Genomic DNA, 26,256 nt, shown 5'->3' with positions numbered 1-26,256 from the left:
ATACATCTAACTCTCTCTTGAATACATCTAGACCTACTTCTTTTTTTTTTTTGGACTGAATAGATGTATACAATAATACAATATACAATACAATATCATTTATTTGTCATTTGAACCTCACATGAAGTTCAAACGAAATTTGTTTTCTGCAGTCATACAAGAAAAGAACCAAGACACACACCAACATAATTTACACAAACATCCATCACAGTGAATCTCCTCCTCACTGTGATGGAAGGCAAAGTCTTGTCTCTCCCCTGCTCTCCATTCTTCTCCCGATGTCAAAGTCAAAGCCCCCGGCGGGCGCTAGCAAGTCCCACGGCTATTTAAAGTCACGCCAGGCGATGCAAGGCCCTGCCCTGGGTCCCGTGTTGGACCCCCCCAGCGGGCGCTAGCAAGTCCGCGGCCATTTAAAGCCGCGCCGGGCAATGCAAGGCCCCACTCCAGGTCACTCTCGACCCTGCAATTCGAGCGGGAGAAGTCGCCGTTGCCGGTGCCCCGCAAAGCTGTCTCCCATCGGGGACCCGAGCTCCCGGAGTCGGGTCGCAGCAGCGCGCCACCGCAGCTCTCCATGCTCCGAAGCCGGCCAGCTCCACGATGGTATGTCCACAGTTCTGCCGGCTCCGCGACTTGAGCCCCCAGGTCGTTCCGGTTGGAGGCCGCTCCACGGTGCTAGGCCCCAACGACAACGGAGACCCGACAGGGAAAAGGTCGGGTCCCCGTGCAGGGAAGAGATTTAAAAGTTTCCCCCACCCACCCCCCCGCCCCCACACATACACATTTAAAACCCCACTACAAACAATACCCTCAACGGGACAAAAAAAAAGACAGACAGACTGCAGAGGACGCTGCGACGTGGATATATTGTATTATTTACAATGTTAGGCATTGCTTGTTTGCAGTCAAATCTTTGAAGGAAGTTTCCCAATTGCCCGTGCCATCTTGCACAGCGTTCCTTTTCAAAATTGTTTTGTTTGTAGATTTAAGAATCCGATTTCAGATCGAAAATTATTTGCCTCTATCTTAACGTAAAATGTTTATAATTATAAATTCTCTTCCCTGTTGACACCTTATTATAAAATTATCAAATAACTGATCAGCATTGCATAATACTTGATCTAAAGCAGCTGGTCTCTGTCTGAAGAAGGGTTTCGGCCTGAAACGTTGCCTATTTCCTGCGCTCCATAGATGCTGCTGCACCCGCTGAGTTTCTCCAGCTTTTTTGTGTACCAGCTGGTCTCTAAGTTGGTTTCATAATATATTGTAGAAAACTTTTCATGTACACTTCATGAATTAAGACTACACATTATTGTCATAAGAAGGGTCACGACCCGAAACGTCACCTATTCCTTTTCTCCAGAGTTGCTGCCTGACCCACTGCGTTACTCCAGCTTTCTGTGTCTGTCCTCTGTTTAAACCAGCATCTGCAGTTCCTCCCTCCACATTATTACTGTTGGTTTGTTTATTTGTAGGTTTACAGACTTCACAATTGTTGTATCATCTCCTGTTGTATGTGCCTGTATTTTTCTGATTTATACCATGTGCTATGTTATCACACTGATTGGCATCCTGTGTACAGCACCCACCACTCTGGCTTATTCTAGTTTAGTCTAGCTTTGCATTTTTGCCCTACCCTTCCAAGCCTCCTCTTTAAATGGTATTTGCACACCCCTCCCACCCCAACCATGGACTGTTTGCCCTCCTCCCATCAGGGAGGCGGTACAGGAGCCTCGGGTCTCGTACTAGTAGGATGAGGAACAGCTTCTACAACAACACTATCACACTGCGGAACTCGGAGTGCCGCCGATAGATTTCTCCAGCCTCTCCGTCCACATTGTTTGCTTACTCGTATTTTTATTTCTATATTGCACTATTACTACGGACTGACGCTAAACTGCATTTCGTTGTACCCATACTTGTATTTGTGCAATGACATTAAAATTGAATTGAATTGAATTGAATTGAATTAAAACATTTCAGTCTGTGTCAAAAGATAGTCTGTAGTTAGCATGTACTGTGTGATTTGTAAAATGCTGAATAATCAGTGTAGACTTATAAAAAAAAAAATGCATATGCTTTTTAAAGTATTTTGACTTCTTGAATTTGACTTGTTGTTCACCAATTTTGGTATGTTTTAATAGTTGCTAAATTGAATGTGAGAACAAAACAAATGGTGGATTACAATTTACATCAGTCATAAATAAAATTTATATGCAGCATTTTGTTTTAAATGTGTAATAATCATACAAAAAGCTGCAGATCTGAGTTCAATGAATTGTAAAGGGAAAGAGAAGTGCTAACTACTTGTCTGTGACCACAGTCCAAAGAGAATTTTGAAAGTATAACAATGAAGCAATGGAGAGCAGTGGGTCACATGTTGTGCTGTGCAAATGGCAGGATCAGCAGAGTTGGCATTCGACTGTGAGTAAAGCTTGTGCTTGCTGATGACATTGTGGAGCCATTTGCCAAACAATAAAGCCAAACACAAATGAAGTCACTGAGGAAGCCAAAGAATAATCCCCTCAGCTGTCTTTCTCCTTGTACCATGTGACTTCATATCATTCTAGTAGCCCGCGTTCCTAGCCAGATCAACAGATGTATGGAGAACTGCATATAGGGATAGCAGCAGTTGTTCTTAAACAACAGAGTCCTTTTGTAGAAAGCCATGCTGTGAAAAGATACAACAGTGTGACATCATCCTACATCAGGAACATTCCTTTACTGTTCTTGGGTTCACTGTGTGTAACACTTCTCCTCCCCCATCGTTCCAAATTCGGACTATGATCATATTGTTTATTGTCCAGCAAAAGGGCTTGAAGTATTTTCAGTTTTTTATTATTAGAAGCTGTGGGTGCAACTCAAAATCGCCATTTTATCAGCATGTTGTGGTGCACTGCGGTGAAGTCCAGCAAGTTTTGTGAAGTTCAGTGAAAGATGTAGTAAGTTATCATTTTTCTTAGCTTTTTGGAAATGCCTTCTAATTATCATTTATTTTTAAACACACAATGAACATTTTAATCATTCGTTGTTTCACAATATTTGCAATAGTTTAATTGTATTTAGGCTTGTTGCTTTCTACAACCAGTTAGTTTTCTCTCAAAGTTTGAGTTACAGAAGTTGAAGATGTGCGGATATAGATATGGCTTGATGGGTGAATGCCTATTAAATTCTCTTTAATGAAAGATGCATCCAAATCCAATATATTACAGTGTGATCTATTTTCTAATGTTCACGATGAGAAAATCAAGGAACACGCGCCTCGTGCGGTTAACTAATTCTGTTTACTTTACAAATGATCACCCTTGGAATCCAGGGAACCCAGTGCAAAAAAGTTAAAAGCTCAATCAATAGTCAACTTTTATTGATGTGGAATGGAGTTGAATGGTGCATGATTTGGGGTTAAGTTAGACAAAACACATTTGTTAGGAACACCACAGTTGTCACTAGTAACCTGGAATAGGAAAGAGAAGGGATATGCATGATTGAGGCATGAGGTGAACTTGGGCCCGGCTGTGTAATTCCTTTGCGGTCAGATAAACTTCAAGGATGTACTGTGTGGTAGTGCTGTATTTTTACAAGATACAAGATACATTTATTTGTCACATGTGCCAGATGGCACAGTGAAATGTGATTACCATACAGCCATACAATAAAAATAAAGAACACAACACATGGTAGAGTTCACCATAAAAACATCCACACACAGCAGAATAAAAGTTTCCCACTGTGAGGGAAGGCACCAAAGTCATTCTTCCTCTAATATTCCCCAATGTTCACCTGTGGTCGGGGCCTCCCAGAGCCCTCCGCAGTCGCCGCTACGGGCGGCCCGATGCTCGGGCCCGCTTGCCGGGGTGGTGTCAGTCCGACGTCGGGGCTGGGGTACATCCTCAGCGGCCTGGACATCATTTAGCTTTAGAGATACAGTGTGGAAGCAGGCCCTTTTACCCACCGAGTCCACGCTGATCGTCCGTACACTAGTGCTATGTTCTCCAACTTTTGCACCCTACACACTAGAGGCAATTTGTAGAGGCCAGCAAACCTGCACGTCTTTGGAATGTGGGAGGAAACCAGAGCACTCGGATAAAACCCACACGGTCACGGGGAGAATCTACAAACTCCACACAGACAGCATCCAAGGTCAGGATTGAACCCGGGTCTCTTGCACTGTGAGGCAGCAGCTCTACCTCTGTGCCCTCTTTAAAGATTTTATTTACAACATTTTCACAAGCACTCATTCTGGAAATGGGACTAGACTTAATTTTTGAAAGATTTTTAAGAAAAGACTGAGATATTAGATAGGTATGACGTTGATAAGCTGGCAATGATATTATTTCTCTGTAGTCTGTAAACAAAAAATCAATTCATCAGTCAAGAAACATTGTACAGCTGTTGTGTTGGAAAGTGTTTAGTCTGTATGGCTGAGGACCAAAGAGAACTGGATAAAGATGTTTGCTTTAGTCCAGGTGTCAGGGGTTATGGGGAGAAGGCAGGAGAATGGGGTTAGGAGGGAGAGATAGATCAGCCATGATTGAATGGCGGAGTAGACTTGATGGGCCGAATGGTGAGAATGGCTACGTCCAAAATGGGCAGAAACTGTTGACATTATTTCTTGTTATTTAAAGAAAAGTTGGATGTATTTGAGTGAGTTCAGTTGTTAGGATTTGCTTGCTTAATTTATTGTGAAATAAAGTAGGTTAATGTTTTACCCCAGCTTGAGTCAAAATGCTTTTAACTTTTCAAAGAGACAGAAAATGCATTTGATTTGAGTACAATGCACTTGAAATCATTGCGAGTCTTCCATTTTGTTGTTGGATGACAATAGAGGGAGGGGGGGGAGAGGGAGACACTGTCATAGATGCAGAAAGTGGGTAGTGCGTGGCAACTCTGATCAAATATATCACATAGATTGTTTACAGTAACAATAGATGCTGGTGAATCCAAAGAGTTATCTGCTGCAGACTTGATTTCATGACATGGATGCATAAGGTGTGGGTTTTTAAGGAAGGGTTTTAGCTGTGGAATGGATCTCCACTGTCGGCAGAACACATCCTGGACAAAGAGCAAATTAGTAATTTTTTGTTCAAATGCAATTGTAATTTTATTTTGTTACCAGTATCCTTTCCATTGGCAAGAAGGAAAGCATGCACATAAAATAGTTAGGATCTAAAACAAATGCTATTGTATCAGATATGTTGATAATTGATCTCAACCTACCTACGTGTCCACCATATCTTTGAAATTGCCTTCATAGAAACATAGAAAATAGGCGCAGGAGTAGGCCATTCGGCCCTTTGAGCCTGCACCGCCATTCAATATGATCATGGCTGATCATCCAACTCAGTATCCTGTACCTGCCTTCTCTCCATACCCCCTGATCCCTTTAGCCACAAGGGCCACATCTAACTCCCTCTTAAATATAGCCAATGAAATGGCCTCAACTACCTTCTGTGGCAGAGAGTTCCAGAGATTCACCACTCTCTGTGTGTGAAATGTTTTTCTCATCTCGGTCCTAAAGGATTTCCTCTTTATCCTTAAACTGTGACCCCTTGTCCTGGACTTCTCCAACATCGGGAACAATCTTCCTGCATCTAGCCTGTCCAACCCCTTAAGAATTTTGTACGTTTCTATAAGATCTCCCCTCAATCTTCTAAATTCTAGCGAGTACAAGCCGAGTCTATCCAGTCTTTCTTCATATGAAAGTCCTGACATCCCAGGAATCAGTCTGGTGAACCTTCTCTGTACTCCCTCTATGGCAAGAATGTCTTTCCTCAGATTTGGAGACCAAAACTGTACGCAATACTCCAGGTGTGGTCTCACCAAGACCCTGTACAACAATTCAGTGTTTTTTTTCTGGGCATATGGGAATAATATTTGGTTTATACAATCATTTGTACAATCTAAACAGGAAGCACTAGAGAAGAATTAAAGGATTTTTACACCTAGGCCATTAAAAGGTATTTTTCAGGTAGAAAATGTGTTTTATAAAATTGGACTCTTGCAAAGAATATAACATTAAGGAAGTGGATTAAGGATTGAGCTCAATTTTTGTACCAGATCAGAAGCTTTAATCTTCAAATACCCATTTTCTCAATAGAGAGAAGACTGCCGTAACACATTCACATTCAGCACATGCACTGGAAACAGAACCTGTTCTGAGTTCCATCATGGGACAAGGTTGACCGACAGCAGATGTAAAGTGTCAGGCTTATACTCTTGGTGGATCCTTGACCATTACCACTTAAACCGGTGAAGGTGTATTCAGAATGTCATTGAGATGATACAGAAACCTCGCATAAATGGGGGAAAGACCACTGTACTCTACACGCCAGCCGCATTGTTGAACAGCACCTGCCACATCTCTGGAAGAGTCTACAGTTCCCACCTTGGCCTCATCAGTCATCTGAGCCATAAAATGGGCAGAATGTTGACCGTGGTCATGAAGGATGCCAAAGGAGAACAAACATTTACAACTTTGTGGCAGTTTTTGATACTTCATTTTCAAAATGTATGTTGGATTTGGAGACGATCTAGCAACAATTAAGCAGGATGTTGTTTAGAAGACCACAGAGAGTGGTGAAGGCAGTATGATCCATCATGGGCACAGCCCTCCGCACTATCAAAGGTATCTACATGAGTCCCTGATTCAAGAATGCACCATCCATCATCAAGGATCCCCACCATCCCAGGCTGTGCCCTATTCTCACTTCTGCCATCAGGCAGGAGGTACAGAATCCTGAGTTCCCACACCACCAGGTTCAGGAATGGCTACTCTCCTACACCAATTAGACTCTTGAACCGACCTGTACAACGTTAACCCTACCTGAGCAGTGGAACGCCATGGACCATCTCTTGTACTTACTCATGGACTTGCTTCTCTAATTGTTTTGCATTGATGTCTTGTCTTTTGCAGAGTCTTGCATATTTAGTGCAATTTATGTACAATTTAAATGTAATTTTTTGTGTTTTCCTAGTTTGTGATGCTGCTGCAAGCAAGCTTTTCATTGTACCTGTACCTCTCCGTACTTGTGCATATAACAATAAACTACGATTAACTTGAATGAGTCTAAACCACAATACCATAAAATTAGGTTATATCTCCTATAGAGAATAAAGTGATCTAATCTATCGGATCCAAGAATCTCAAACTAAGTTGCCAGAACAGGTGGTCAATAACTATATCCTGCTGACATAATTCAGAATATCCAAAGCTAATGTACTAAATGAGGCTGAGGCTCTATAAGGCGTTGGTCAGGCCACATTTGGATTATTTTAGGCACCATATTTGAGGACGGATGTGCTGGCTCTGGAGAGTGTCCAAAGGAGGTTTACAAGAATGATCCCAGGAATGAGTGGGTCAACATATGATGAGTGTTTGACGGCACTGGGCCTGTACTCGCTGGAGTTTAGAAGAATGAGGGGGGGACATCATTGAAACGTACTGAATAGTGAAAGGCTTGGATAGAGTGGATGTGGAGAGGATGTTGCCACTTGGTCATAGCCTCAGAATTAAAGGACGTTCCTCTAGGAAGGAGTTGAGTAGGAATTTCTTTAGTCAGAGGGTGGTGAATCTGTGGAATTCTTTGCCACAGAAGGCTGTGGAGGCCAAGTCAATTGATATTTTTAAGGCAGAGATAGAGTTAGCTCTTGGGGCTAAGGGAATCAAGGGACATGGGATAAAGCTGGAACGGGGTACTGATTTTGGATGATCAGCCATGATCATATTGAATGGTGGTGCTGGCTCGAAGGGCCGAATGGCCTACTCCTACTCCTGCACCTATTTTCTATGTTTCTATAGATTCTTGATTAGTATGGGTGTCAGGGGTTATGGGAAGAAGGCAGGAGAATGGGTTAGGAGAGAGAGATAGATCCGCTTTGATTAAATGGCAGAGTAGACTTGACAGGCTGAAAGGCTTAATTCTGCTCCTACACTTATGACCTTAAATTGAATGTGACAAACTTATGTGCAATATAGCAAGTGTGAAACTATCACAGAAGATCATGACAATTTCATATGTTTGAAAGAGAAAGGGTAGAGAAAAAGGCAAGACGTACTTGAATGACTACCTCCCTTGTTCAGTACTGATAGCAAATTTGTGTCACAATGTGATAAAATACCAGCAATATTGTCAGAGACACTTGAGTATGTCATTTATATTCCAGTTTGTAATTTGACTAAATCATGCAACATAGTGCAATTAATCTAAGTTCTTCTCCCTATTGTGTAATTTCTAAATTATTTTTATAACCCTGAAGTCCTTATTGCAAATAAAGGTGGTCCATAATCCTTTGGTTAGTGTTGTGTAGTGTTCAAGAGCCTGATGGGCAGAAGCTATTCTTGAACCCGGAGGTCTCTTATGCATTCTTCTCGATGGTAGGAGTGAAATAAGAGCACAGCCAGGGTGTTGTGGGTGTTTGCAGGCTACCTTTTTGAGGCAGCGCTTCCAATCACTCCCTTTTATGGTGGGGAGGTGATGGACCGGACATTGTCCACCATGTTCTGTGATCTCCTTCCTTCCTTCCTTCCTGGGTGTTTGAGTTACCAAGCCAGGCTTTGATGCAACCAGTCGATATGCTCTGTACTGTACACCTGTTTAAGAGAGCATTTGTCGACATACCAAATTTCCTCAACCTTCTGAGACGGTGCCTCCTGTCGATTGTCCTGTCCTATGGTGGGATGTCAGTGCCCATGATGGACTGGGCGATGACCATCATTTTTTTTGTAATCCCTTACATTCCTGGGACTTATAATATTATAATATTCCTGGGAATAATAAGATTATTATTATTATAATTCAGGTTTGGATTCTCTCTATGGGAGTGTGACACTAATATTAGATCTTAAGCATTGAGAGCTTGATATGGTTTATTATAGGGGAAGAAAGTTATTTAGTTCTTGTCTGTTTAGTCATTTGGTAATTTCTTCTTAAAGATATTTGTTAAGACAAATACCCAATTACAAGCACTTTTTCTTTCACAGTTTTCAATATTCAAGAGGCCTCATTTGTGCCGATGCAACAAGAATTAAGACAAGGTGAAGCCAGATAGTTGGGCGGCTAACCACACGGTAGGATGCCGTCAACCAATCGCGCAGGAAGTCTAAAAGACCCAGAAATAGCAGAGCTATTCTACAGAGAAGATCCCGAAAAGTTGTTTGTGGACTTGCGAGAAATTGGCCATGGCAGCTTTGGAGCAGTCTATTTTGTGAGTATTCCATTTTTTTCCAACTTTAGATTTTAAATGCCTACGTGGCTCATGCATGAAATTTAGATGATTAATTTAAAAAATCTTATTTTGATTCTACTCAAAATTTACAATAATTTAATATTACAATTACAATGATGTGTGCATTAACAGTACACTTGCACATAGTTAATTTTGTACTTACAGCTAAAATCTTTAGATTTGGAGCATGGCTGCATCTACAGACGGAAAACAAATTTTCAATTGATACTTTAATTGTTTAGTTTGCAATACTTAAGTACAGCAGCAGGAGTTTTTATTTCCAATAATTAATGAGTGGCCTTTCCAAGTATACAACAAGTCTTGTTATTCCTCTATCTTTAAAAGTAATTGTTTTTCCAGATGTGGGCTTTGCAAGAAGGTCCAGCATTTATTGTCCATTCCAAACCGCCCTTGAGAGGATGGTGAGGAGCCATCGCTGAAAGCATGAAGTCCTGGTTTTGTTAGTAGGGAGTTGTATGATGGAGACTGAGAGAGATGTTGAAGGATCAGTAATATATTTCCAAGTTTGATTGGTGTGGAACATTGTTCCCATGTCCAGGCTTCCTTGTAGACTGGATATTTCCAGTTGGGAAGGCTTGGTGGAGGAGGCTGGGCAACGGTGCAATTTATAGATGGTCCATATGGCGTCCCGTTCCACAGCTAGTGAAAAGAATGATTCTTTAGCTTGATAGTTGGCATAGAAATTCAGTTGGCTGTTGTGGCATGGATGGTATTGAGCTTGAGTTTGATGGGGTTGAAATTATCCATGCAAGTGAAGACCACTTCTGACTTTTATACCTTGAAGATGATGGAAAGGCTGGTTGGGAGGTGAGACACTCGCTGCAGTATATCGAGCCATTACTCTTGTAGTCTAGTGCAGACGACTTACTGGTTGTTGGTGACACCCAGAGTATTGAGGGGAGATAAGTTGGTGAAGGTAATGCTATCAAATATCAAGGGTAGATGGGTAGAATCTTTCTTGCTAGAAAGTTATTCTAACCACCTACTTGACACTTGAAAGGCATGCCAGCTATTTGTGATCACATTGGTGATTATACCCACTTCTAACCTAACAATAGAAGGAAATTCAATGCACAATTATTTTCTGAGTTTCCAAAGTATGGGCAGGAGGTGGAGGGATAGACATCTCTGATGGTGGAGTAGCAGTGTTGAATATTTCATCCTCCAATGCTGATGGTAGTTTGGAAGTGTATTCAAGCTAGCCTAGTTGAAGTCCCTGGCAATAATGGAGGAGGGTATTGCCAACTTCAGCCCCCGAACCAGGATATTATAGGGTCCCGCGGTCTTTGGTGTATCCACTGCCTGTGACCAGTTCTTGATTTCACTTGAGATGGATTAAATTGGCTGAAAACTGGCTTTTGAGAAGGTTCAAGGCCACAAAGGGATGTAAAATAGTTCTCTGACTTTGTCCACTTTAATGCTGTCACCTCTGACTTTCCTTTTTCACTTGTGTTGGTCTCTGCCATTATTAAATATGGGAATGTTCCTGGAACCACCTTCTCCCACTGGCTGTTTTTATTATCCACCATCAATGGTAATAGATCTAGCAGAACATCAGAGCTTTTGTCTAGCCATTTGGATGTACAAAAAGTCATAGAGTCATACAGCACTTGAGTCATAGTCCCAACTCTTTGTCCCAACTCTTTGTCCATCAAGATGCCCACTCTAAACTACTCACATTTACCTGCATTTACTTGTATCCCTCTAAAACGTTCCTATACATGTACCTGCCCAAATACCTTTAAACGCTGTTATTGCACCTGTCCTTTGTCAGTTGTTCCATACACCCACTATCCTCTGTGTGAATAATTTTCCCCTCAAGTTCTTATTAAAATACACGTGGCTTTGTCTGTAACTCGTGCACAAAATACTGTTTGGCTTCATCACGTCGGCATTTCATTTTTAAATGCAGCTGGTGCTATCCTTAAGAAACCTTTCTAGGGATTTTCATAGAACCAGACTTGATCCCGATGACAAATTTACAGATAGTTATGTAAAGTGATGGTACTGCGATAGTGCTGTCCTCGTAATTGTAAGCACTGGATATAGAAGGGACCTTGTCCTTTCACTTGAAAGATCCCTTGCTCAAAGCTCCTCTGTCCTATGACTATTACCGTTAGTCAAACTTACCAGAACTCTAGCATTATTTAAGATTCATCTTGTGCTACAGGGTTTTGACCTGAAACGTTGACTATCCCTTTGGCTCCACAGATGCTGCATGATCCATTGAGTTCCCCCCACACTTGGTTATGTGTTTAAAGCAGCACTTAACTTGGCACGGAACTTGGAACAAGAACAATAACCAACTGCATCATCTCCATTGCAACATCACATTTTAGTCCAACTAACTATAATCTTGGAGTTTCAAAGTAAATGCTTGCCATTCTGAAACTGTTTAATTGCACTTTAGAACCTTCCCATTGCCTAATGTTTGTGGGAGATAGTGGCTGACAATGTAATGCTCATTATGTGGCTGATGACGGCTAGAAACTGAATTGAACTGTGTACAGGTTTATAATTGAATAACTTTCAATATTTATATGTAAATTACCTAATTTATCTGTTCCCATTTTGATGAAAAAATCTTATTAATAGAAGAATTGTTATTAATAATTCCTTTAGCACTTGGCCTCTTCATGCCACTCTCCAGCCACATTCAGGTTGCATAACCACTCTGAGTTCTTTAGAATCAACAATTATTATAAAGTCATAACTCTTAATGATGTTTTTGATGTTTTGCATTCTGGATTGCAAAATAATGTTTAAGAATTCCAAAATGATTCTAACTAAGGAAGCAAAATCCAGTTGAGAAATGTTCACTTGGGTTAACTTTAGGTATTGTACTTTTAAAGATCAACTAGTGTTGGTCCAGAAGACTCATTTGGGTTGTGTATACTTTCACTGCATAGTTATTGTTTCTCGATTCAAATTGATTTTAAAACCAGCTTGCTAATACATGTTCTAAAAATTTAATAGGCACGAGATGTTCGCACTAATGAAGTGGTGGCTATCAAGAAGATGTCCTATAATGGAAAGCAATCTAACGAGGTTAGTGCAGTATGAAATGTGCAGGAAATAAATGAAGATAGGGGTGTGTGTGTGTGTGTGTGTGTGTGTATATGAGCATGCTATAATCTAGTGACAATCACATATGTGTCAAAATTATATCTGTAAAATATGACATTGTGGGGAAATAATTGGAAAGAAAATCCAGTCATAAACATCTGCAGTCGTTATTGGTGCAGGTGAAACGCATGTTGGGTGCACTATATACACAGATATGGGCCTTGTGGTTTTTGTGTAGGCCTCCACATTTGAATTTGGTAAACATTTTAATTATTATGTTAAAAATGTTATTGCTATTGGTGAGTGGGTTAGGCCCCAAGCATGATTTTTGAACGGTTTTCAAATGTTCTATCGTTTTTGATTGGTATCTGGTTACCTATATATTTTTTAAATTTCTATTCAATTTTTGTACTTCAGAGTACTGGTGTTCTGGATTGCTAGTTAGTAACCAGGAAACACCTCCTTAGATATGACAGGCAGAAGCACAATAGATGCAGTACTTTGTGGATAAAATATGTAGCTAAATCATTTTTCATATACTTGCAGATCATTGTGAGAAATTTAAAACTAACTTTTTAGTCAAGGACATTGCTTGTCAGAGTGTGTTCACTTTATTGGGAACGCAACATTTTACCATTGCTGTTATATTTATTATTAAAGCTTAATTACATTTTGATCCATTAATAAATTGCAAACTTTAATTAAGTAGTTCCTGGACTTGCTTTTAAAATCTGGATATAACTGATATAATATTGATAAGAAGGAAGGTGAAAGGATTTTTGCATCCTTTTGGTGTTTCCTAGTACTTTATACTCAGTTGATTATATTTTTAAGAATAGTATGATTAGTAACCAAAGAGAGCAGCCAGTTTGGATACAAGAAGTAAAATGAATAGTCAATTAACATGAATTTGCTTGAGAAATCGGTCTGAGACTTATACTCTGTCACTTGTGCAATCGTTCTTTTACATCCATCTGAGCCAACAAATTTAACATGAGGTTCACAGTAGTAATTCTACATCAAATTTCCTTGAAACTGCAATGAAATGTCATTCCTCGTTATTCAAGTCGGACATAGCTTGAAGCTGTGACCAGCTGACTGGGATAAGGGTGCAATGCTGCACTAGAACTAGCCAATAATCCTATCGCCAACTATCCTTTAATCTTCAGAAAGACACTAATTTTTCCGAAAAACTGAATGTTTGTGGTCTTCTCATGTTGAAATATCATTAGCATCCAACGGCTTTGTCTCCAGCACATCCATGAAAACTGATATTTTGTTTAATCTCTCAAGTTGACATTCTTTGTAAATATATGTTTGTTGTACCAAGAATAGGATAGCACAGTTCAATAAATAAGTTCTCATTAATTGAACTGTATAATCTTAATCAGTTAGCTATTGCATCGTTTTACATGCTGCTTTATGCTTTTTGAATGGAGCCATGTTCCACTATTTATTTGGAGGATGTGCTTTACCCTGTTCCATAAGTAAGCTGCTTGACAACCTATTCTGTTTGTGATTTTGTTGTTGCTCAATCAGTTACTACTCGTTGGCATCCCAGCGATTTTTTTTTTAATTAGGTCTTCTTGTGGACCAGAATTGGCTCCTGCAATAGTATGCTTTTTAGACCCTGGCTAAAATCAGGTTTGCCTTGTGGAGAAAACGAGAATTCAATTTCTCAATATGCAAATGGACAGAGGTGTGATTTTGGCACCACGTTCCGAAAGCTGACAGAGTAAAGCGAGTAGCAATGAATGTACTCTTTGTTCAAATTTCAGCCTGGAATTGATTCGGGTATAAATGTGCGCTTTCTAAAAAAAACGTTGCGTGTTACTCTGCACAAATTTCAGATCTGTTTATTAAGAAAACACTTTGAGAACTTAGCTTTCTGAGGAAAGTAGATTTGGATAAAATTGTATGTGCAGACAATCTGGCCACATGAGCCATCCCTGCCTTGACTTGATCTAGTTCACTTGCTGGTGAAAGCAGAATAGATACAACAATACATTTTCATTCAAGTTTTTACCGTGTAATTATTTATTATCAATGTTAATGGAGGAAACTGACTATATTCATTGCAGTAATGTTTCCAGACCTCCTCATCAGGTTTTCTGCCGAATATTTTAATTTAATTTGAATTTGGAATTAAGCATGTTGGAAATCAACTCAATTCCATGAATAATGCCTCCATGGAAACCCAGCTCCAATCCCAGGAGTTCATTGTCTGTCCATTGCTCCAGTGCTCCAATCTGTACCTACTCACTGGTGAGCTGTGCAAGTTGTTGTTTAATTAGTTCTAAAACTTGTTGTTCCCAGCATGGTGGTAATTATGGAAACATGGAAGTGAGAATGCATCTTACTTCAGCCCCATGGAATTATTAGCTCTGAACTAGGCCTTTGCTGAACAATACTGCTGGACAGCACAGATCCCCCTACACACGGTGACTGGCTTCATACTATGTTGACAAAGGACCTTTTTTTATAATGTTCAAGGAGCTGTTTTACTTACGATATAATGCTGCAACATTTCTTGCAGAAATGGCAAGATATTATCAAAGAAGTCAAATTCCTACAGAAGCTAAGACATCCAAATAGCATTGAATACAAAGGTTGTTATCTGCGAGAACATACAGCATGGGTAAGAAATTTAATTTGTTTACTCGTGAAGAAATATTTAAGAACTCTAATTTCATTCTGGACGTTGTTTCAATCTTCAATTGTTGGATCCTTTTAAAATGTAAAAAATAGGCCTTTATGTGACAGCTGTTATTATAGCAGCCTGATTTGTTCGAAAATGAAAATTTGGTTAAAATATAGATAAATCTTTATGAACACATCTCCTTAATTTATTTATTTTATAATGATTGAGTACAAACAATGATCCAGATGACTATTTATTCATTCAATGATTCTGAAATACTGTATGTCGGATTTCTGTGATTAACAATGAAGGTGGGCTTCAATTTTATCAAACGCATTAACTTGCGTACACCCTTTACTGCTCATGTACAGTTGCAGAAACCGCATTAGCTTTCTTGTATGAAACCAGCACGTGCGTACAAGACTATGTTTGCATCTTGTATAATCTGTTGTTTTCTTTATGCAGCTGGTCATGGAGTACTGTTTAGGGTCAGCTTCCGATCTTCTAGAAGGTAAAACAAAATTCATTATCTGCATGGAATTTGATTGTTTCATGTTCTTGTGCTACTCACAACATTCTGTGAAATATTAAGTACAAAACTCGAGACATTAATGAACTCGTCAACTCGTTTTTCACAGCTCTGGAATTCTGACAATGTAATAAAATGACCAGACATGTCCAGTTCATTGAAAGCAAGGCATATCCAATCTGATTGATGATCAAACCACCAGCCTACTCTTAATCAATGTCAATGATCCACGTTCTCTAGTGATACCGCCTGACCCTCTGAGTTACTCCAGCATTTTGTGGCTTTCTTTGATAAATCAGCATTTGCAGTCCCTTGTTATTAGAACTTGTAGTTTTATTTGTTGCCAAACCAAGCTTTTCACTCTACCTCGCCGGTACATGTCACATGTAATAAACCTAAACCTGGATGAGACTAGCTTTAAAACTCAAGTAACTAAACACCAGGTAAAACACTCCATTTGATTGAGGTACCATTGACCACGAGTATTTGATTCTGTCCTCCACCATCATCTGTGACTATGGTGTGTACTGACTTCATGGGGCTCTGCAATAACTCGCTGTAGCTCTTTCCCCAACAGAACCACCCAAGTGTACCTGAGCAACCATAAGAGCAAAGGCCACAGGGTCGTGGGGATACCACCAGTTGAAAATCTCTCTCCGTGTAGAACGCTGTTTTCACCCCCCTGCAGCACCTTGGAGAATCTTCATTACACAGATTGGAGAGACCTAACCATATTGATGTTGCAGACAATTATGATGGGTTCCAGCAACACCCATGCCTTTGGACTTTAGAGAAAAAGGCCCTTCGGCCCACTGAGTCAGTCTGACCAACGATCACCCCGTACACTAACACTATCCTACACATTGGAGACAATTTACAATTTATAGAATCCAATTAATCTTCAAACCTGCACGTCTTTGTAAAACTGACATGGGTCACAGGGAGAATGTACAAACTCCGTATGGACAGCATCCTTGGTCAGGATCGAACTTGGGTCTCTGGCGCTGTAAGGCAGGAATTCTACTGTTGCACCACTGTCTTATGGAACCATTTTTTTTTAAAGTTCATTTTAAATGTTTTTGTGAATTATTTTTCATGTTTTAGTTTTAAACTGTGATTGAATCTGTTGTGGTTTACAACCTTACCTGTTCTAATAATAGGTTCATTGTAATTATTTCTGCTAATTTCAGTTCATAAGAAACCTCTTCAGGAAATTGAAATAGCAGCCATTACGCATGGAGCTTTGCAGGGATTAGCATATTTGCATTCTCACAACATGATTCACAGGTATGTCTGTTCAAACAATCATTGCATTGCATGAAAATGTTGTTGCAGATAGAATGGGCAGATAATTCCATATGGCTTCTGCATCAATGACATCTATTTCAGTTGAAGGCCATCAAAACACAATGAAGTAGCAATGTACAATAAAGACTACTTCTGATAGGCTGTATTTTAGGCTGAAGTACCAAAAAGTGCACTGGTTATTGGCGTGTGTTTCCACTATGCAAGCTGCAGAACCCGTTATACCAGCTAGGTACAACTGCTGGAGATTCTGATGACTAACTGGTATTGGAGGAAGCCAGGTTTCCACCAGCTGCCTCCAGTTCATGTCTTTTTGTTATCACTGAGCATAAAGTTGGAGCTCAGATAAACTTTTACATCTTAAAGAGTGGAAACACAGTTTACACACTGATATTTGTCTTTTAGTATTTCACACTTATGTTCATACGTTTTACTTAATTATAAAAGCAAATGTACTTTGAATGAACAATTATAAATGTATTCCCAGTGCTCAATGATGGTCCCCCTTTGCAAAATAGATCATAAACAGTTGACAGAAAATCTCTCTGTAGATGCATGAAAGAGAAAGGTATAATGCGCAAAGAAATTGTTACTGAAGTGCTTTAAGAAGAACCAAACTCATAATAGGCTCTTAAAATGCAACAGGCAAAAGAAACCTTGATGGCCTGTAGTTATTCCCCCCAGAACGGGTTCTTTCTTATTTGCTGTTTCTATCTTATTTCTAACAAGTTGTTTATTTATACATGGTAACCTATTTTAAAAAGGCGTTTATGTGATTAACTTAAAGGGGTTTCCTCAGTCCATACCTTTACACACCCAACTTCCTGCTTGCCAAATGTACTCTTTCAGTTACCTATGTTTACAGAATAACTCGATAAGAACTCAGGAATTTTCAGACCAGGGTAAAAATTCACACCATTGCATTCTGAGTTTGAAATCAAGTGAATGTGGAACAGTACAGCACAGGGACAGGCCCTTCGGCCGACAATGTCTGTGCCGTAAATAATGCCAAGTTAATCTTGTTTATCTGCACATGATCCCCTGCATATCCATGTGCCTATCTAAAAGCCTCTATCATATCTGTTTTCACCACCATCTATGGTAGCACATTCCATGTAAAGAGTACTCTGTGTAAAAAAAAAAGTACTTACTCCACACCCACCCCCCACCTCTGACCGTAAAGCTGTTTCCTATTAGGTATGACATTTCCCCCCTTGGTAACAGGTTCTGTCTGTCTATGCCCCTCATAATTTTAGGTCGTCCCTCAGCCTCGGCTCCAGAGAAAATAATCCAAACTTGTCCAACTCCTCCTTGTATTTAATATGCTCTAATCCAGGCAATGTTTTAGTCAACCCCAACTGCACCGTCTCCAAAGCCTCCACATCCATCCTGCAATGTGGAACCAGAACTGCACGCAATACTCCAAATGTAGCTGAACCAAAATCTTATGAAGCTGAAACATGACTTCTGGCTCTTATACTCACGTCCTCGACTGATTAAGGCAAATATACCATTCTTGCTGTAATGAAACTATTAAAATGAAAGGAAAAATGCATGTGCTGGGTAATTAAATCCCCTGAAGACAATAACCAAGCAAAAGTTCTGAATATGTTGTTAGTACTAGTTGAATATGTTGAATAAGCACTAGATATGAATATGTTGTTCATATAACTCTGTTCATGACAAATTGAATCCATCATGGAAAATCACTTCCCAAATAACATCCGTATCCATATACTTTGCCTAGATCCATATATACATACAATAAATATGTGCATTGTTACTAATAGTGTATAACAACAAATAGGTGAGGCCACAAAGGATAAACTTGTGGTATTTAATATAAATTTCCTGATAACTTTCTTTTACCGTAATCACCTCAGACTGACAATCAGTTTCAGTTAATGTGTTGTTACTTTTGTCTGTTGCAACTATTAAGTACCTATCCATATGAATTCTGATCAGGATTACGTTCAATCTTCAATGCTCCGTGCAGTTTAGCAGATGATCAATATCATTCTGTAGCCTAAGACTACTCTTGTCTATCAACAGCACCACCAGTTTCCATCACATCTATTAACTTACTAAAGATATCTCCGACATTCCATCCAAGAAACATTTGTCCCAGCTCCAAATACCTCTGATGCATCAAAAGGCACAGGCTGCCATTCACAAAAACAGCCTTCTACTATCATCCTCTTGTCTCCCATTACTTGGCCAACCTGTCTTGGATCCCACATGCTCTAACCTTTTGGTCTAGCCTTCCATGATGGACCTTGTCAGACACCTTGCAATTGTTCATGTGGAGCACTTCGACCAAATATATTACTCTTACCAATATATTGTGTCAATACTTGAAAAAACTTGATCAAATTAGTCAGAGATAAAGCTGTGGTAATTCTCCCTGATCAATCCTGGCCTTTCTAACCGTACATTAATCCCGTCCTTTAGATTTTCTTTTCCTATGCTTCCTATTGTTATTTTGTAGACTGAGTTTACATCAATGTTGATAGAAGATAGTTTGGCAGTATATCCTGCACACTTCAGTGTCAAAGTACTGCAAGTTAATACTTGGCTCGATGTTCTTTGATTATGTACCATTTTAATAAAACGATGACTTGTATTTGCTAAAGCTTACATTGTTGGTTACAAATAATAAGTATTGAATTTTATGATAATGTCTACTTGTTTTGTAACCAGGGACATCAAGGCAGGTAACATCCTCCTGACGGAGCCGGGCCAAGTTAAACTAGCTGATTTTGGATCAGCTTCCATAGTTTCCCCAGCCAACTCATTTGTGGGAACACCATACTGGTAAGAAGCACATGCAGTCTTTTAGTTTTGATTTTTAATGTTATGTATTTATTATAAACAAATGCCAGATTGTCAAAGGAAGTTATTTGCATGTTTACAACTATAAGTAAAGCTTTTTAATGCGTGTCATATTTCTGAAAGACGGGTTGTACAGTTACATTGTGCCGTTGCATCATAAAATCCCCTTACTTTAAACAACCCGATGCACTCTCTTTAGAGACTCTTGACATCAAATGTACACTTTCAAAAAGGATTTAAGAAGGAACTGCAGATGCTGGAAAAATCGAAGGTAGACAAAAATGCTGGAGAAACTCAGCGGGTGAGGCAGCATCTATGGAGCGAAGGACCTTTGGGTCTCGACCCGAAACGTCACCTAAACCTTTGAAGAAGGGTCTCGACCCGAAACGTCACATATTCCTTCGCTCCATTGATGCAGCCCCCCGCTGAGTTTCTCCAGCATTTTTGTCTACTTTCAAAAAGTATTCTGCCTTTTCCATTTTGTCCATTTAATTATTAGTTGATTTAAGGCAAATGAATTAAATGTTTAAAAATATGATAGTTGATCATAAAATGATATTTTGTAATTTGCCCCATATTACACTCTATTACACGCTAGTATACTTTTACTAAGAATTGTTCAGATATAATTAAAGTAATGTATGGGTTCCATCGTACTTGTATATCTTGCAGTTCCACGGTTTGCATTTGAAGGAAGGGTACCTGTTGGATGTACCTGAGGGTGGTTGATGAATGTAGAACTGTACAAACAAGTTAGTACTCAGAAGAAGGCTAAACCAGAGTGATATGTGAAAATATTTCAGGATAATAGAAAAGTCTGTTTGCAGCAGAATTTAATTCTTAAGGAACGAAGAGCTGACCACGATCAAATTAAATCCTAGAATGTTGGCCAAATCATTTCTTAAATTGTATTAAATTGATGAGTTGCTGAAGAATCATGATTTAATTAATGCAACATAAGTGTAATGCAGTCCATTATAATTCAACTGTAATAAAGCTTGTATTTTAAAATCTCAAACTTAAATCAATGTGTGCAGTTGAGTCCTATATGTTTTACTTTATTTTTATTGGCTTACATAAAAATATTTACCTACATTTTCACGGGCTAACTTTTCAAATAGATACCTAGGCTGAAAGCAGTTTGTTTCCTTTTGACGCTTGAGTTGGAACAAGCTTCTCATAACATTAATTTTTGTAGGTGTTTTCCTATTTCTAAAACAAAATAAAATTCATCTAGTTTGATAAGGTTGCATTGTAATGACTTTTTGATTGTAATAGGATGGCTCCTGAAGTCATTCTTGCCATGGATGAAGGACAGTATGATGGCAAAGTAGATGTTTGGTCCTTGGGGATTACATGCATTGAATTAGGTAAGGCTGTTCCCTCTGAACCTGAAACTAACTACTCATTTAGTTTGGGCATGATGCTGTAATCTTTCATCGTAAAATATAACAAAATACATTCAATCACTTTTACTTTAATGCATTTCAAAAATATTGCAATTATATTCTGAATAAAATCTTAAGTAACACACTGAAAATTACCATTTCATTGTTATCAGTTGTGGAATCTGATTACTGCTACTTTCCCCACAGCGGAGCGAAAGCCTCCTTTGTTTAATATGAATGCAATGAGTGCCTTATACCACATAGCACAGAATGAGTCACCTGCTCTTCAGTCTAATGAATGGTAAGTATATATTTGAAATCCTGAGATTTGTATAGAAACAGATGTTTCTAAATTAGAAATAACCGTCAGTTTAAGAAATACTTGTCAGTGGATAAAGGTTTGTATCTAATCCTGAGCATTTAAACAAGTTATCCTACGATGTATGGCAAAAGCTTAAAATGGAGTTATATATTTTCCAATATGTTAATCATGTGAAGTTGTTTTTATAAATAAGGTTGTCGCCAATGATCATCACTGTGCCAAGTACGATTCATTTAAAGTTGATTGTTTGCTGATAGCAAATTAATGGACGTTAAAGCCTCAAATGTGTTGCAATAATTCATATTGAATCCAAAGTAAATATTTTGTTAATACCAAATAAATAAGAAGTATTTTTGCATGCATTTGGTTTCATTTGGTTACCTATGAGAACATTCTGTAATAGCTTATTTGATTTGAATTTTACATTTCAGAGGTCCTGCCTATTGTGTAGCTGTAGTAACTTTAAATTATAAATTGTGCATTATTAATATACTTTGCTGTAATCAAGACTATGCAGATGGAAGTTATAGTGATCAAATACAAATATCTCCTTAACAGTTCATGCAAGCCTGCATTGTGTACCTTCTAAGGCCATACACCCTATTTATGTTTATCTGGACATCGTGTTCCGTATAGACATTGTGGGCCGAAGGACCAGTTCCCGTGCTTCACTTTCCTCTACATAAAATAAATCTTTCTTTAGCATAGTGTTAACACTATAGAAATATTACCTCATTTATTTCTTATTAGGGGAAGGAAAACTAGCTGAAGCTTAAATCTTTATGCAATCAGCTGCCCTTCAACTGAACTCAGTAATTTAAAAGTAGGTTATAGATACCTGGATTTATCTAATTAGAGCAGCTTTAAATGAACTAAGCAACTTAATAGCTGAACAGTACAACTGTGTTTCACATCCTGCAGTACCCAGAAATGATTGGAAGGGAGATGAGTTGATAACATATCTTAATTGTAGTTCAAATTTTAATATCTAAATCACATTGCAATTTTAGAATTTTTTAGGACTGTTACTCTTAGTCAATTAGATATCATCTTTGATATTTGTCATGAATCAGTTTAAGTAAAAAAATATATGTAATTAAATCAGCTATTTTCAGTAACATTAGTAGAGTCATAGAGTGATACAGTGTGGAAACAGGCCCTATGGCCCAACTTGCCCACACTGGCCAACATGTCCCAGCTACACTAGTCCCACCTGCCCTAGTAATTTGATAATATAACTTTAATTTAAAATTGAACCTTTGTGTGGGAACAGAATTGAACGAATGATCATAAGCAGTTAAATGATAATAGAAACATAGAAACATAGAAATTAGGTGCAGGAGTAGGCCATTCGGCCCTTCGAGCCTGCACCGCCATTCAATATGATCATGGCTGATCATCCAACTCAGTATCCCGTACCTGCCTTCTCTCCATACCCTCTGATCCCCTTAGCCACAAGGGCCACATCTAACTCCCTCTTAAATATAGCCAATGAACTGGCCTCGACTACCCTCTGCGGCAGAGATTTCCAGAGATTCACCACTCTCTGTGTGAAAAAATTAATGTATTTAATTAAATAATGTAATGATTTGTTCCACATAGTTCCCTGTGTAAATACGTTTGTAATTTCCACATTGTTTATAACTTGCCTGCATTTTAGCTGATTTCTTCCACTCACCTGATGTGTGTGTGTGGTATTATTTTTAAACAGACTAGTTCTACCTATATTTAGTGATCATTCTCTCCATCAGCTTCAACATTGGGTAATGACGGCAGACAAAATGAGTGTTTAAAAAAATAAAGACAAATTCCTTTGCTAATTATTTTTTATTATTTTGAATGAGACTAGTGACTTTAATGAAATAAACCTTGATATCCTAATTAATACCTTTTTCTATTGGAGATTTCAAGATAATGTTGCCATTGTTTATCAATGAATCTAAGTAATTCACAAGCATTGTTCACATTTAATTTTCTTTACATCAAGCTTCTTGGCAGTTGAACAATTTACCTTTGAACATAGAACAGTACAGAAGTAGACCCTTCGGCCCACAATGTTTGTGCCAAACAAACAGATCTCATCTGCCTGAACATGATCCATATCCCTCCACTCTTTGCATTTCCATGTGCCTTTCCAAAAGCCCAATGCCCATCTAAACGCCAACTTATACTTTCATGCTTTTACTTTTTTATCTTCAGAAATACAAACTGACTTCCATTTGAAATATTTTCTTACCAAAATAGTTCCCAAGTTATAAAATGAGTCCTTTTTTTAATTTCTGGAACAAAGATAAATGTTAGAGAAGCACATTTGGTGTGTACATAAATAAATAGTAAACCTAGACCCAAGTATTTACCCATGGTAAATAGTTAGGGTGAAGCACAGAGTCTTTTCCCCAGGGTTGGGCAAACAAGAACCAGCAGACATAGGTTTGAAGTGAGAAGGGAAAGATTTAATAGGAACCTGAGAGGCAACTTTTTCATTGGGAGGGGGGCCAGTATATGGATGAACTGCCAGAGGAGGTAGTTGAGGCAGATACTGTAACAACATTTAAAAGAGACTTGGATAGGAAAGGTTTAGAGGGATAAGGGTCAAATGTGGGCAAATGGGACTAGCTTAGATGGGGCATCTTTATGGGCATGGACGGGTTGAGCAGAAGAGCCTGTGCCCGTGTTTTATGACCTTATACGTGGGTAATATGTGACAGTGATGTCTGTTGGTGTGCATTTCTACTATTTCATCATTGACTTCCCAGAAAAGAATGACCACAAAAGGTGGGGCACGCCACTTGTCTTTACATCACTACGTTAAAACTTGTAGATTGTCCTTGTTGGCATGACTATCAAGAAAAAATGAAAGATCTGGAAGCCTACAGTCGCAGTGAAATTAAATTATGTGTGATGGCTATTTATCTTAAATAGCGGCAGTACATTAACATCGGCCATATGCATTTTGTTTCCGTTTTAAAGGCAGTTATTAATTAAACAATATGTAGTCATTGTATTAACTGTAAGAATTACATGTCTAATAATTTATGAGCTGATATCATAACAAAGAGATAAGTTCAATTGATCTTTAATATCGTTCATAGAGTCATAGAATGTACATAGAATCGGCCCAGCTTTCCCACACCGGCCAACATGTCCCAGCTACACTAGTCCCACTTGCCTGCATTTGGCCCATATCCCTCCAAACTTGTCCTATCCAACCCAGCCTCCTCTGGCAGCTTGTTCCATACCCCCACCATCTTTTGTGTGAAAAAGTTACCCTTCAGATTCCTATTAAATATTTTCCCCTTCATCTTAAACCTATGTTCTCTGGTCCTCGACTCACATACTCTTGGCAAGAAACTCTACATCTACCCGATCTATTCCTCTCATGATCTTATAGTTGAGAAAGCATTAAAAATACTGCAAAGCTGCCTTCAGAGTTTGGCCAAAAGATTGCAAGTTTGATACCACAACTGGCTGTGTGAACAGGTTTTAAAGATGTGGACGGCAGTAGGAACCGGTTTCAGGCAGTTGAAAGGGCTGCTAGAGAATGGAATGTATACAAAGCCAATCACCGAATGATGTGGTGATGTTATAAACGTGGAGGATATTGCAGGGATTAGTATAGTTTAGAGATACAGCATGAAAACAGGCCCTTCAGCCCACCAAGTCTACATCAACCATCAATCAGCTGTACACTAGTTCTATGTTATCCCACTTTCGCATCCACTCCCTACACACTAGGGGCAATTTACAGAAGCCAATTAACCCACAAACCCGCACCTGGAGACAATCCACGCGGTCACAGGAAGAATGCACAAACAACATGCGGGTAGGTGTGGGGATTTAACCCGGGTCTCTGGCGCAGTGAGGCAGCAGATCTACTGGTGCACCACTGTGCTACCTAGTTGGTAAAAGTTAATGAAGAGCCGTGAAGATTAGATAAATTACTTCAAACTCACTGTTTTTTGTGGTGATGGGATGGTCCTGCAATGATTGGAGACTGCCAAGGGTGGCGCTAAATCGTCAGTAGGAAGCATTATTGCGTTTGTAATGAAATCAAGAGATTTATTCAAGCGGCCTTCAAGTGTACTTCAGAGGGCGGCACGGTGGCGCAGCGGTAAAGTCGCTGCCTCCCAGGACCCGAGATCCGGGTTGGATCCTGACTACGGGCGCTGTCTGTGCAGAGTTTGTACATTTTCCTCATGACCTGTGTGGGTTTTCTCCGGGTGCTCCGGTTTTCTCCCACACTCCAAAGCCACACCGGTTTATAGGTTAATTGGCTTTGGAAAAATTGTTAATTGTTCCTAGTGTGTAGGATGGTGTTAGTATGTGGAAATCGCTGGTTGGTGCGGACTCAGTGGGCCATAGGGCCTGTTTCCACACTCTATAAACTAAAGTACTAGGTGAAATTAGTTGAGATAATATTCAGTAACAAGTTACACCCATTTTTCAATGATGGTTAAAATGACCGCAGCCATTGTTTACCATGGCAAGTGCATGCATCAATGATATAGCATCACAGCATCTATCTGCTGCCCTGGGGGCATCAGCCTACACAGGCACTGCACTGTACCTTCCAGCATGGTCCTTCCAGTGGGGACATTGGCTGCTGCCACATCGGGGCTGCAGTCTGTGTGGAACGACTGGTTAATGGGAAAATACAGAGTCATAGATATGCAACCTGGGACCAGGTCTTTCAGCACACCTTGTCTCTGCCAATCTACTGGACTAGTCCCATTTGCCTGCATTTGGCCCATAATGCTCCAAATCTTTCCTGTCCAAATGTCTTTTAAAATTTGTAATTATGTCTGCTTGGCGACCATTAAAATTAAGATATTTCCTTAAAAATATAATTGTTAAAATAATGAAAAGTTACAGCATAAAAATAGGCATCTAAAAACAAAGTAGACTATTTAAACTAATGTAATTGCTTAAC

At 39.2% G+C, this 26,256-nt stretch overlaps 1 protein-coding gene across 3 annotated transcripts in view; it reads left to right on the top strand.

Annotated features, from left to right (window-relative positions):
- The window catches only part of LOC129710879 (serine/threonine-protein kinase TAO1), a 102,397-nt gene that overhangs the window by 46,638 nt on the left and 29,503 nt on the right, over window positions 1-26,256 (top strand). For all 3 annotated transcript variants that reach the window (XM_055658176.1, XM_055658174.1, XM_055658175.1), the window contains exons 2-9: window positions 8,978-9,201; window positions 12,220-12,291; window positions 14,846-14,947; window positions 15,416-15,461; window positions 16,670-16,766; window positions 19,485-19,598; window positions 20,895-20,986; window positions 21,212-21,305. In XM_055658176.1, the coding sequence (XP_055514151.1) occupies window positions 9,070-9,201; window positions 12,220-12,291; window positions 14,846-14,947; window positions 15,416-15,461; window positions 16,670-16,766; window positions 19,485-19,598; window positions 20,895-20,986; window positions 21,212-21,305 (749 nt within the window). In that variant the 5' untranslated portion in view covers window positions 8,978-9,069. The remainder of the gene's footprint in view (window positions 1-8,977; window positions 9,202-12,219; window positions 12,292-14,845; window positions 14,948-15,415; window positions 15,462-16,669; window positions 16,767-19,484; window positions 19,599-20,894; window positions 20,987-21,211; window positions 21,306-26,256) is intronic.

The sequence above is a fragment of the Leucoraja erinacea genome, chromosome 28 (genome assembly GCF_028641065.1).
Source record: "Leucoraja erinacea ecotype New England chromosome 28, Leri_hhj_1, whole genome shotgun sequence".
Lineage (NCBI taxonomy): Eukaryota > Metazoa > Chordata > Chondrichthyes > Rajiformes > Rajidae > Leucoraja > Leucoraja erinaceus.
Note: the sequence above shows the minus strand (reverse complement) of the source record. Positions and strands in the feature narration are given on the sequence as shown.